This window comes from Limulus polyphemus, unplaced genomic scaffold (genome assembly GCF_000517525.1).
Source record: "Limulus polyphemus unplaced genomic scaffold, Limulus_polyphemus-2.1.2 Scaffold302, whole genome shotgun sequence".
Classification (NCBI taxonomy): Eukaryota; Metazoa; Arthropoda; class Merostomata; order Xiphosura; family Limulidae; genus Limulus; species Limulus polyphemus.
Window position 1 is genome coordinate 541885 of NW_013665912.1, and position 14910 is coordinate 556794.

The window sequence follows — 14910 nt, forward strand, 5'->3', positions numbered from 1 at the left end:
ATATGTGTCTGTACAGTAGCACCACGAATGGTTACTTTGTAATTGTAGTGGTAGGATTAGTATTATATTTATAGGAAAATACTGTGATGATAATTGGTTGTTGAAAATTAATATTAAAGATAAGAAATATATTCATCTTATTTTCCTTATGCCTTGTTTTCTTCTTGTTACCGGATTGTTTTGAAATATCTTCCATTTTAATAAACAATCAATATTGTATAGGCCTATAGCACATTTGTATTTATTTAAGTGAACCAAAATAAGCAACCTTGGAGGAAGTAGAAAAACATATATACCACCCCCTAGTGGTAAGTCTGAAGGCTAAAAATGCTAAAAACCAGGTTTCATTACCTTTGGTGGCACAGTATAGTTAACCCATTGTGTAGCTTTGTTCTTAACAGCAACAAAAACAAAAAAAGAAAAGATACATTAGATGAGAAATTAATTTCAAGTTAATGTTGCTTAACTTTAGCTTATGTTTAAAACTATGCTTTTATTTTTTTACTGCTGCCAAGCAGTGAAACTGAACTGTTAAACCATGCAGTTTTATAACTAATATTTTAAACTGATATGTAATAAGTAGCCTAAAGATTCACTCATTTATTAACATTGTTACCAGTACAGGAAATAAAACTCTCACTTGAAACTTATAAAGATAGGGAACTGTAATTAATAAATTGCTCATTCACTTTGGTTTTTTTACACGAATCCATTAGATTCATTCATAACTGAAAACACAAATTAATCAAGATGAAATGGTTGTGTCATTAAATATTCTAGTTATGTGACAGTAGATTTATTTCTGTATAACATCTGACTGTTTGATGTTATTCACAGGAAGACTTAAGAACTGATAGAAAAAATTGTTTTTGAGTATTTTTCCTATGATATTTTTTTGTAGTCTACTTGACATTTTCAGTTACAATGATCAGATTGATGCAGGTTTGAGGAGAAGGCTTGGTGGGGAGTTATGCTTGGAAGTCCCCAAACTCCAGGCTGATTTTCCTCTGATTTTTTAACATGGTCCACTCACATATTATTATTATTACTAGTAATAATTCCATTTGTGGAAATAAAGATTGTAAAAAAAAATGTCAACGAACAATAATACTTCACTGTAATACACCTTTAAATTGATTTGCCATTACCAACTGAACAGTTTTTGTGTTTGCTGTTAGATATAAAAAACGAAAGAGAATAAACAACAATAATATTGATACTTTGTATTGGTTTGGAAGCCAGCTGAATACAGAAAAGATAAACTCATATTCTCTAACTATGTCAAAGCAAAAATTTTATTGCGGTAGAATGAAGTGATTCTTCTCAAAGATACAATGTTTTTTATGATCACTGACATCCTTATTCAAAACCCAACAACTACCTGTTTCAGTTTAAATTATAATAAATGTTTCCTCTTTACTTTTACACAGTTATTGATGTTAAACCAAACAGCTGGAAAATGAATACACTTTATACAGCTCTGAAGATGTTAATGACACTAAAGCTGGGTTTTGATATTCATGGTGGTCACAACAAGGTTGCCCATTGTGTAGCTCTGCACTTAACAACAAATAAAATAGATTGCACAATTTTTTTATGATGTACTACTTAAGGGTTACTCAGATTTGAGCAACTCTACACTGTCTGTCTGAATATGCACATCAGATTTGAAAAATTAAAGAACTAGATTAATTAATTTGCAATATTTTATATATTTTTAACATTTACAAGTGGCCTATTGGTCAAGAATGACAAATAATTACAGGGGTCAAAGCTAAAGTTTTTGTATCTTAGTATGAAAATAAGTATTTATTATTTTTTCTTCCTAACTGAAAGCTTAAATGTATAACTAATATTTAGTCATGTCATTTAGTGCTTTCAGTTTTCCAAAATAGAGCATTCATGCTACTAAATAGCAGCTTTGCAATTACCAAATTAAAACTTTCATAAACTACTGGTAGATTGAACCTTATGCTTTTTTTAGGTAAAAGTGAGCCTGTTATTTGCCTCATGGGACAGGATGTGCTTATTATACTTTTGAATGTTTCATAATTTAAAGTTTAAGTGAGTTATAAAGTTTCTTAAAAACACCAAAAAAAATCATGGTCAACACTATTTTCTATAAATAACAAATACATTAGAATAGCACATAATTTTTAAAGTTGCAGAAATAAACTGCTCACAAAATTACTTGAAATTATCACAGTTTTTGTTATCCTTTTATAAGTTTATAAAGACATTGGAATAATTGCTTGTAATATCTGTAATCAGGCCATTATGGTGTCTAGAAGCTTGGTAATCCAGCATAAAAGTGTATATTGTGGTAAATTTTGTGTTGTCATGTCTCTAAACATTAATTGTGTGCAAATTAATATTTAAAATTTAAAACCATTCAGTTTATTAAGAGAGAAAATGTTCATAAATACTTCATTAGGACATTATAATAATTTTCAGCTGACTTTTTTAGTTCTGTATATGTGAATATTGATAGTTTTACAAGTTTTGTTTTTTATAATATTTACTGAAACTATTATATATTTGGTCTGAGGAGAATATAATTTCACTATTGAAAGATGATTCATAGTAACTTGAAGTTTGCATAACTAGACTTGTAAGTGCATATGACACATCTGTACAATAATTACAAATTCATATATACTTTTTAATGCTTCATAAAATGTGAGAATTCTAAATTTTTTAATGGTAATTAAAAATATGTATCTTTATTAATATTTTCTTACAGGTTCAGGTAACTGTAGTACATCTGACAAAGATACTCCTGTTACTGTATCATATGGTTTAAATGGATGTTCTGATTGGAGGACTTTAGAGACTATTCAGTAGGTTTTGAAGAAATGAACAATTTATGCTTTTTCCTGTATTTGTTCACTTGCTTGTATAATATGAAAACAACAAGAAAATAATGTCAATAATATTTGAGAATATTTGATAACCTAAAACATTAGAGTAGTTTATTTTTTGAGCTGTTATAGTGTAATTTAAAATTTTCAACAGTTTTATAATAAGTTAGAATTATAAATAATTATATTGCAAAAATACAAATTTGTGTTTATTTCAACTGAACATCTTTAAAGAAAAAAAAAGTTTTTATACATCTACACTGTATATGCATTTGGTTTGTTTGGAAAATATTTGCATAATGTGTATATAATATCTGTATTTTGACTGAATTCATTTCCAAATATTATTTGGTTTTTATTTAGCCCAGCCAGTCAGATAGAAACAACTGTCAATATCATCTGTTTACCACCAGAAGCCAGGACAAATGATGTATGCTTCCGCTGGCAACAACTTTCAGCATCACCCAGCAGTAGCATACAGGGGTGTTGGGCTGTTGATAATCTGGTTATCAGTAATGCAGCAGATAGACCAAAATACTTAGAAGAAGATTTTGATCCTATAGATCCAGGACACTGGCTGTTTTTTCCAGGAGGGCATGTCCGGGTGAGTTTTTGAAATTTACATCTGTAGTTTACTTTCATTTTAAAAGCTTCATTGTTTGATTTATTGATATTATTATGTTTGCTTAACTTTTATGCAAAATATTTGTACACAACACAACAGCCTGGATGATAAATTGATAATACTATGCTACAAATAATAAATATTCCCGCACAATATAAGAAGATTTTTCATTGTTGAGGAATCAGCTATAGTGAAAATGAATTTTGTTGTAATTATACTAATGGTTTAATGCCATAGAATATAGGGAATGAATGTGAAATGATTAAGTATCAGTTTTGGGAAAATTTAAGTTGTTTTAAGTATCTCAAGAAAATTTCAATTCTGCACAATAAGCATGACAGTAATTTAAGTAAGCTGAGCATAATTAGATAAGTGGCTGTAGGTTTAAGTTGGGTATGTATTTATTTTTTGATTAAAAATACAACTTACAATTCTTACACAAACTGTTGATTTCTTAAGCGATTTATTTTGTAAATCTAATCTTTTTCAGTCCTACAATTGTTGAAAATTTGTTTTACAGAGAAAATGCCAATCAGATGGAAATGCTGTTGTGTTTCATGGAAACAAGCACAAACATCGATATATCACAAGCCAAGATTTAGCATTAGATTTTGAAATTATGAAAGAAGAGATAATCATGTCAGAAAGTTTTGATGATAATCATCTAAATAAAAAGTATGTTCAAATGATAAAAGGGTGGATATTCTTAACTTTTTTAGGTTATTATATATGTGCACTATGGCATAACTAAGTGCCAAGATTTATTTCTATTGATTTGTTTGTTTCTAATTATCTTTTGAAACTGTGATTTTTGGTATCATGTATTTTACCTTTACCAGTTTATTTTTTAATTTTTCAAACAGTAAAGTAAAAATGACAGAACCTGTTCAGTATCATGTTTTTTGTGGAGTTTAATTGTGTAAGCTTGTTAAAGAACGTATATGCATAATATTGTATTAAAATTAAAGAGATATACAAGTAACCCAAAAATAATATGTCAAATAAACTCCACAGTAAAAAAAGTAAAGTAAAAAAGAAGAAGAATAATCCTTAGCTATTAGCTTTCAGCCTTTCTAGTGTATCACTTGCAAAAAAAAGGAGCACTTACACATATAAGTATTGAAAGAAAAAAATACATCATACAAACATTGACTGCTGTGGGGATGCATAGTAATGAATTGCATTTATGAATTAAGATCTTGAAATTCAGCAGATAGAAGTTATGATAATATCTGTTTTATAGAATGAATACTAAAGTATGATAGTGACTACTGTTTGTAATTTCTGTTTAAACATTTAAAGTCATGACTCTAAAGTTTATTAACAGGTTTTTGTCTATTAATTCATATTAGTGTTCTTTAATATTAGTCTTCACTGAACATCCATTTTATCCTAAAGTATGTCAGAGCAAGTACTGAATATCAGATAATTTTAAATATGTGTTGTTTGAGTATTAGTAATAATATATTGAAATAAGTTTTCAGTTAATTTGTTTATGCCTGTTTTTTAAACAATGTTCTTATAAAATATTGGAATTTCATTTTTGTTTTCCTTTCTTTGACCAGGTGGGAGCTCATCAACAGTGAGGTCAGTCAACACTGTGGTGTTATACATCACAAAAAAGCCTTGGTGTTCTATGGAACCAAAGGTCATGCAAAAGCATGTACACCATATCTAGACACAACTTTGGTTGGAAATTTAAGATTCTATTTTTTTCATGGTAATTACAGCTTAATACATGCTAATGCTGCATTAAAGTAAATTTACTATAATAAATATTGTATTAAAGTAAATGTATCAAAAAATTATGTTAATGAATATTAGTCTGTTATTATTATTGTAAAAAATATAAAACAAAACGGAGAAAAAATTAACAAAAAAGATGGTTTTAGCTTTTAGAAGTGGCAATGATGGGATATAATATGTCAACAAAGTTTTAAGTTGTATTTTCTCAACAAATTTGTTTATATTGTCTAAGTGCGTAGTAAAACACTATGTTAAAAAATTAAGAAACTATGGTACATTAACAAGTATCTAATTTTTCTCTAATGGCATGTTTCATTATTTGATACACTAAGTAGTTTGTATGAAAACATCATGAACTCTTGTTTGCTTGAAGTGGCTGTTAAAGCCCATACAAAAAATGAATGGGTTTGAAGAGATATTTATAACTCTATAGATTAGAAATATATATTTTTGAAATTGTAGATTAAAAATAATATATACTGATAGACTAATAAAAATTCGAATCCTTTGACGTGCAAAAATTTATACTTCTTCCAATGCTGGGTGTGGCCTAGTGGTTAGTGCATTAGGTTGTGGATCAAAAGAGTCCAAGATTCTAAACTTGACGATTTTTAGCATATTACACACTCATCTGTGGACACTTTACAATTGTAAAAGTGAAACCTGTTATTTAGTTCAATAAGCTGGATAAAGCTTAAACTTTTATATTCTTTAAACGTTTACTTAAAAAGGTCATTTTATTAGAAGAAAATCTCATAAAGTGCTAATGAATAATTCTTTTTTGGTCTTTTAGGAGGTAAAAACTGTAAACCCATTTCTGGAGCAGTAGCTCACGATGCTCCAGTCATTGTATTTGCAGAAAATACTGATGGAAATTCTGTTCCTCTTACTGATGCTATTCATGTTTCTGGAGAGGTTAGAGCTATTGATGTTTGATCTTTCGGTTAAGGTGAAAAAAACCATAGTATTAAAAGCTATTATATCATGTTTTCTGGAGCAGAACATTGTTTTAGTGAAGGAAACAACAGCAGGAAAGTTAACTCTAAAATCATATGGAGTGAGTGTTAGAAAATTGTTTTATTTAGTATTGAGCATGAAGGTTTCAGTATTGGTGAATGTATGTAAATTACTGTCACAAAGGTATGAAGATTTGTAGTAAAATAATTATTATAATAATGTAAGTACATAAAATATTTGAACTGGTCTTTAAGTTACTGCTTCTTATTTGCTCTACATTACTGCTTTTTAAAATGTAAATAACCTAGAAAGTAGTCTTAGCACACTCAGCTATCACATGTTTAGGATTATGTAATACAAGGTGTTTTTATATTATTCTTTCGTAAATTATTTATTGTTAAAATAATAGAAGTTAGAAGGTTTAAAACTAGCAGTTTGACACATAGATTCTTGGTAGTTGCAATTTTATTGTCATATGTTTCATGAGGGTCCAGTATTAAGTAATTATAACCACTCAACTGCATTAATAGAATTTTCATGTTAAGTATTCAAAGTTGTTTTTATATTGAAATCAATCTAACCTAACAGCCATGATTTTTCTCTACTACAGCCTACTTAATTTCCATGTACAAATTCATTCACAGTTTTTTTACATGTTGACATTAACATAATTTTATAATTCAATGTTAAAATATTTCTTTACTAATGATTTGTAGAGTATGAAAATATACATATGGTAAATTTCTATAAGTTTTTGTTGCAACAGATATTTTCAGATAGATCAAATTATCTCTTATTGCAATCAAAGCCAAAGTTATCTCATCAAATTCACTAATCTTCAACAAATTATATGAATATTTTGACACAGCTCCCAATATTAGTATCTTTGGTTGTTCCTACTGAGGCTCAGTCAGAAAAGATTCGTTTTTGTTGGGCCCAGAAAAGTCAAGGGAAAAAGATTCATGAGGTCTGGGCTATAGACTCTGTTGTGCTGTTACCATGGCTACCATCCAACACTACTCATGTTTTTCAAATGAAAATAAATCTCGAGTGTGGAAAGAATTTTTCTGATAACAGGTTAGATAACTAATGTTACATTATCATGATAAGTTATTTTATGTTACTTAATTTTAAAATTTTGTATTGAAAAGACAATCTGGGTGATAAATGAATTTGTTACTATATAGAGGTTGAGTACGTTATATAAAAATGATTTTGGAGCCTCAACATTTCCTTACAGCCCATGTCACCAGGCCTGGTCATGCTCTATCTGATGACTGTGCATCTTGGCAATAGCCCTACAGCATAGCTTTTATTGCAAGTAGCTCTGCTGTAAGGCTAACATGCTCAAAGCATTCCCCTCCTTCCTATAGCTTTCTATAATTGATCTAGCATATGAGGATGCTGGTTTCCCAGTGTTTATTTATTAGTCTGATCACACAGAAATCCATAGGTGCTCTGTCCAGTGAATTGATTTGTATGTTTTTGTATGAAATAGCATGAATACACATTTGATTCTCCAGCTTTGTGATTATGTTGCTTTCGCTTGATGAAGATCATTCTTGAATATGTTGTGTTCTGTTGTCTGGGACACATAGATGTCTTTTGTCACTGATCTTATAGTGGATGTCTGTGACTTGTTGGTGATAAATTTCAACAATAAACGGACAGCACACAATCCACTTATTTTAGAATAATATATTCAAAACAAGTCACAGACACCTACTCTAAAGAATCCGGCCCTATAAAACCAGATATTTGGTAAGCCAGCCAGGATTATACAGTGGTAAATGGCAGTAGAAGAAGACCTATATATGCACAACTGTAGTGGTAGCGAAAATAGTGTAGAGATTACAATAATGCTATATAACCATGTCGACTGATTTTGATAAATGTATAGAGAGAGGTGAGTGACTTGGGCTAAAAGATGGTGATATACAAGAGTTATTAAACAACAAAAAGAACTAGAGAGGGGAGGAGAGACAAAGAAGAGAGGAGGAAAGACTAAAAGAAGAATATGGAATAAAAAGACTGAAAAGAAAAAGAGAGAAAGGAGAGACTAGAATTAGAGAGAATAAGAGAAAGAAGAAAAGGAGAGAGAGGAGAGACTGGAAATAGAGATAATAAAAGAACAAACTGAAATTGTCAAGCTCACCCAACAGAAAGATGAAGGACCTAAGAATGATAATGGGGGCAGGGCCAGTTGACCCAAGCTACCCAAATTTGATGAACAGAAAGATGTCATGGATGCTTTCCTGGAAAGGTTTGAAAGATTTGCCCAAAGTCAGAACTGGGACAAAGGTGACTGGGCAGTCTTTCTCAGCTCACTTTTCATAGGAAAAGGCCTACAAGTTTATGCAGGCAAGATGTCAGAAGATGTCATGGACTATAACAAGTTAAAAGTGGCTTTGCTGAAATGCTATGAACTTACCAAGGAAGGTTTTCACCAGAAATTCAGAGAAATCAAACCTGACACTGGAGAAACTGTATTTCAGTTTGTGGCACATCTGTAGAGATACTTTACAAGATGGACTGACATGACATGGCCAAGTGTGAAAATGGTTTTGAGGGGCTAGCAGATGTACTACTAAGTGAACAGTTCATGATCAGATGCTCCACTGGCAAATCACTGTTTCTAAAGGAGAAAGCACCACAAAAGACGTGGATGAGATGAGCAAACTGGCAGAACAGTATATGGAAGCCCATGGAGGGAGTATAACTGGCAAGTCTGAGAATAACCAGTTAAAGTTGAAACCAAGGGTTGCTGACCAAAAACAGGATATCACCAAAGGTGACAAGATCTCAATGGACAAAAGGGAGAAGAGATGCTATATTTGTTATAAAATGGGACACATTGCAAATGAGTGCAAACTTGTCACCAACAAGCAACAACAGAAATTTCGACATAAAGCAGCTGGAGCTACCTACAACAATGGTGCTGACAAGAAACAAGAAAAAAGTGACTATCACCATGGATGCTGCTGATAGAAGAAAGAGAATAGAGACTCGTCAGACTCACCACAAGAAGGAAGTGCTATTTCCATGATTAGATAGTGCACAACTGATGGTCAGCTCAAGTTAACAAATGGATCAACAGTGCTAATAGTCATTGGAGCATGTGACAAACATTGGAAGGTGCCAACAAATCACAACATGCCAGTAGGTGAATGCTATGTCAGGGACAAGAAAGTGAAAGTCTTACGAGACACTGGGTGTAGTAGTACAGCAGTGAGAACCATCCTGTGTGGACTTTTGATCTAAAAGAGAATTATTTAAAGCTCTGGATACAATTGTGGTAACCCATGGGGTAATGTAAGTGAATTTGTCAAGGATTGTATTGTGATAACAGAGTAGAGAATAATAATTTTTCTTGTTAATTCAGTTCTAAAGTAACTGAACCAGCCTGTGTGAATTCAACTGTGATTAACTGTGTAATGAACATATGTTTGACTGGTTTCAATATATCATTTTAAAACAAGTAGAATGTATGCTGTTTGTTTATCATTGAAATTTATTGCCAACAAGTCACATACACCTACTATAAAGAATTGGGGTCCTATTAAACTTGACAATGGATTCTTGCCTGTTACAAGATGCTACATCTTGCTTTCCATGGCTGGGACGGTAAGAATTGTTGCAGTTCTCTTTCTGAAGGGTCCTGGTATCTCTAGTTGATCCATATTTTTGACATTGAGAACAATGGATATCACTGTCTTAGAAATTCTAGATCCTCAATCTGGACACATCTTTATTATCTGAATGTACGAATATTTTGTGTCGTGGAGGGATTTTCCATTCCTTTCCCAAAAGTGATCAGTTTTCAGTGGTATCACACTATCAATTAAATGCTTAACAGTGTCAGAATTTATTTCTGGTACACGCCATTTCACTTTGACTTTGTATTAGTTGTGTTTGTCACATGACTTTTGATTTGCATATTCAGGGGGGGGAGTAGCGTTTCGTAATGGAAACTATGCTGCAGGGCTATTATTAAGATGTATTTTTGTCAGAGAGAGCATGATGTATGTGCCAACATGAGCTGTAACAATGTGATGAGTTCACTTTAATACAAAAACTACCACTTTAGCTTGTTAATATTGTTAATACCCAAAAAACCCTTTCACCACTGGTTGGGTGTTAAGAAAATTTTAATAGCTAATCATCTGATGATTATTTTGTATTTTCCTGTGTATGAAATCTGCTGGGTAGTTAATGGACTCTACTAACTTGTTTAATGAAAGAAAAAAAGGGAGTTGTATTGAAATTCATTTTTTTCAAATGAATTTACCAAATTACCAAATGTCTTTAATTGCCTAAAAAGGAATGATTAGTGAGTTATAGATTGAACATATCCATGTAAACCCATTTGCAGTAATCTGAGTTGTACATGTAAAATTGGTTTTACTTTTAGTTCTCAGGCAAATTCACTTGTCCAAGGATGAATTTGTTAGATGTAAGAATAACTAATCATAAAGAAAGTTAAGTCTCTCCAAATCAAGTGAATCCTCCATGGAAATTACATGATATTTGCCAGATAAATTTACTTACTTAAAAGAGCTGGGAGAGATTAAATTGGGTTAAATACCATTTTAGTCACATCTAGATACTGGATAGGCATTACAAAAGTAACCATGCCTGAAACTTACTTTATATTGATTACAAGGCCAATTGTAGCACCAGAAAAGAAACTAATATAAAATATACGTATGTTATTTCAGTAAAACCTGCTTTTGGAATTGTAGGATAAATATTTCTGATTTTAGAGAATTATCTTTGGTTCTGAACCAGTTTTTTCTAAGAATCGAGATGCTGGTTGTTATAAGATTTCATTGTAGCAAAAGTTTGATTTTATTGTTACAGAGTTCCACTAATTGCAGGATTAATCAAGAATTGTCAGTCATTTACTGAATCTTTTAAAGGCTCTAATTACGAATAGATATATGTCTGTAGAGTTTATGATGAGGACAGAGAGAGAGAATAAGATTTTTGAAAACAAAAAATTCTGTATGCATTGACCAGCAGTTTTTACATACTCATGCATGCACTTATCTATTCCTGGAAAATACCAATTTGTCAGTGGTGCCAATTTCAATATGTCTCTGTAAAAATATAGGCACATTAAAAAAAATACAAGTACAGAAGTTAAAGTGAAAAATGATTTTTTCAAAATGGGCATATCCCACATGTTTTTATGTATATGTATGGGATCTGTAAAAAAGTATCTTTGTACCAAATCCTGTGTGAATTGGCCAAAATATAGCAGAGTAATTATCAAAAAATCTTAAAATTATGCTTTTTGTGGCATCTTAACCCCTCTATAACTACTAAAAATGGGCAAGTCCACCATTTTTGTTTGTCAATGTGTGGGACCTGTAAAAAAGTATCTTTGTTCCAAATCACATGTAAATTGGTCAAAATATAGCCAAAAAATTGACCAAAACCCCCAACATTATGCTTTTTTGTGAGTCTTACCCCCCTTAAAAGACTCAAAATGGGAAAATTCTTTTTTTTGTATGTTGATGTATTGAGTGTAATGAAAATTTATACTTATGCATTTTTCATTTCAATTGCTGTAAATATGATGGCACAGGAGCCAAAAATATACATTTTTGGGTTGTTTTACCTTTGCCTCCATAAAATTCTTAAAATGGCTTAAACCAAAAAAAAAGAAAAAGGTGTCTTAACATATTATACCAAGGTATAACCTTACCAAGTTTCAAGTCAATCCAATGAGAAATGGCAAGAAGAAAAAGAAAGAAAGAAAGAAGAAGAAACAACAGCAAAACAGTATGTTTCTCTGCGGATAAATAATAAAGCATTTGTTACTAACACAGAGTACATGCTAAACACAGTCTTATATATTTTTGAACATGTTGAAAATATAAAGAATTTCATTAATTTCTGTGTAGACAAACAAAACATTTGGATATTTACATGTTATAGATTTTTGTAATATAAAAATAGTGCTTTATATTTGGTATGAGCTATTTTTCTGAAATATTTTTGTTCATTCTCAAACTTTTAATAATATTTTTTTTATCAGTTGTTAAATATTTTTGAGTTTAAATATATATGAGCAGCTTTCTTTGTATAGTTGCTTAGTGATACATAAGATATGAGTTTATGAACCTGTACTTATAACAGCATACTTTTTTGTAAATTGTATACATTAAAACATATTTCATTTAAAACTAAATTTCATATTACAAAATAATAACATAACAGAAAGTATGAGTATGGAAATAACAATTCAGTTCATACTCATGTCATGTTTATGTAATAGTATAGTGATAAATAATTGTAGATATATTCTTTTGACCACAATATTTATTCTTCTTCATAAACTGATCAAGTGAAGAAGAGTTGGTTAAAAGTTTCATATATTGACATTTTGTAAGAAAGCTTAGGTGCTATATAAACTGCACAAGATATTATTGTATTTAAACCAGATAAAAGAACAAGAGCAGGCAAACAAAAAATAGCAATTCTTGAAGGGAATAACTTGTTAAAATACACATGAAGAGAAGTTGATGGTCAGATAAACTGGCTCCATTTAACAATTGAATATGCTAACTCTTCTCCTTTAGAGGTAATATTATTATTTGCATGCTGTTTCAACCATCTTTTACTAATTTAAACTTTCTAGTTTTACAGGATTATTTACTAACCTGCACACTCTGCTTGAAGTGTAACAACTTGTCTAAAGTGTAATAATATATATATATATATATATGCATGTATGTATGTGTGTGTGTGCACATACACAATACATTTTTCATTTTGCCTGACAGAATATGTTTGTATTTCAAGTGTTTCAGTTGAATTTACGAATGACCATGGACATTTATGGCACCCAATCCATGAATACTGTCTTCAGCCAAGCTGTACTGGGGCTCACTCTGCCATCAAATCTCATTTTATAACTTCTGAACTGTTGGGGTAAGTTATGTGTTTCTTTAGAGATTAGTCATTTTTGTTGAAATAGTGTTTACTTTTGATACACTTGAGGTAGAAGGAAATAGTAGATCTCAAATATTTAACCAAGAAAAGATAGTTAATAGGCCTGTGCAAGAATTTTAAAAATTCATAAGCATGATCAGTGGAAGTGGGTACATATATTTTTGGAGTAAGACATCTCAGTTTGTGTAATGATAGTTACCCGAACTCAGGAGACAGTTACTGTATTATTGAGATAAGACACTGTATATGACCTATGTTTATAATCCATTTTATGAAGAAAAACAAAGAATGTTTAATTTTATGCTTAAATATTTTTTTATTTTAAACTATAATATGCTATTCATTAAGTTGACTTTCATATATTTTAATACAACAAGATTTTAAGCAAAAGTAATATTCATAAGAATAACTTGACATATTTTTGAATATGACCTTTTAGTGTACACATTAAAACCTCAGTAAAAGTTAATAACATTCATTATATTAAACGTTTTTTAAACAGTAAACCTTATTAAGAAATCCTTAATAATAAAATTGTTTATAATTTTTTTTGTAAATTTCAATCACACTTGCAGTTGGGAGTCAGAAGGTATTAGAAAAAAAGTGTTATTTAACATAAAGTAACATAATATTTTGGGACAATATGGGACCTATTGGTCCATCTCAGCTGTTCCATCCTCAAAACTAAAGTAAATTATTAAAAATAATAATAGTAATAATATTTTAAACCCAACCCTTTTCATTCATATACTTATCAAGCTTTTTCTTAAATTCACTTAAATTTACTGCCTCTACAACACCTGAAGGCAACCCATTCCAAAGGCCAACCACCCTGTTAGAAAAATAAAACTGTCTTAGCTAAGATGACTCCTACCTTGCCAAAATTTATATTTGTGTCCCCTAGTCCTATTATTCTCATTGTTAAATATAAAAAAAAAGATGATACATCAACACTATTAATTCTCTCTATAACCTTAAACACCTCAATCAGATCCCCCCTAAATCTTCTTTTTTCAAGAGAAAACAATTTGAGAGATTTCAGCCTCTCTTTGTATGACAACCCCTCCATCCTAGGCACCATTCTAGTAACCCTTCTCTGAACCCTTTCCAACCATTCAATGTCTTTCCTAAGGTAAGGAGCTCAAGATTGAATACAATATTCCAAATGTGGCCTAACCAGTGACCTGTACAATGAAATTATAATCTCTTTGAGACTTGTATTCAATATTTCTGTAGATACAATCTAAAATCCTATTTGCCCTACCACTAGCAACAGCAAACTGCTTGGATGGCTTTAGAGACTGATCAACTATTACACCAAGATCCCTTTCCTTTATAACACTATTAAGGTTATTCCCATCCAAATTATACTTATAATTCAAATCATGCAATCATTATAGTTAAAACCTGTCTGCCATTTCTTTGCCCAACTCAATAAATTATCTAAATCCTTTTGTAAATCAGCAGCATCCTCTTCACAGCTAACAACACCAAAGACCTTAATATCATCTGCAAATTTAAGTAATTTATTGACTCCCCCTTCATCTATGTCATTGATGTAAATTAAAAAGAGCAAAGGTCCTAAGACTGAGCCCTGAGGTACCCCACTCGTGACATTAATCCAGTTTGACTGAACTTCATTTGTAACAACCATCTGCATTCTTCCATCCAGCCACTCTTCTATCCACTCTTCTAACTTATCCAGATACACCAAATCTACACCCTTACCCTCATCTACATAAACAGTAACCTTTGGGTCTA

At 30.9% G+C, this 14910-nt stretch overlaps 1 protein-coding gene across 1 annotated transcript in view; it reads left to right on the forward strand.

The window, feature by feature from the left end:
* LOC106457203 (reelin-like) overlaps positions 1 to 14910 on the forward strand; it is a 134478-nt gene that overhangs the window by 9249 nt on the left and 110319 nt on the right. The window contains 7 exon segments of the mRNA XM_022383037.1: positions 2744 to 2840; positions 3225 to 3465; positions 4007 to 4161; positions 5052 to 5206; positions 6026 to 6147; positions 7058 to 7266; positions 13000 to 13128. Coding sequence (XP_022238745.1) covers positions 2744 to 2840; positions 3225 to 3465; positions 4007 to 4161; positions 5052 to 5206; positions 6026 to 6147; positions 7058 to 7266; positions 13000 to 13128 — 1108 coding nt within the window.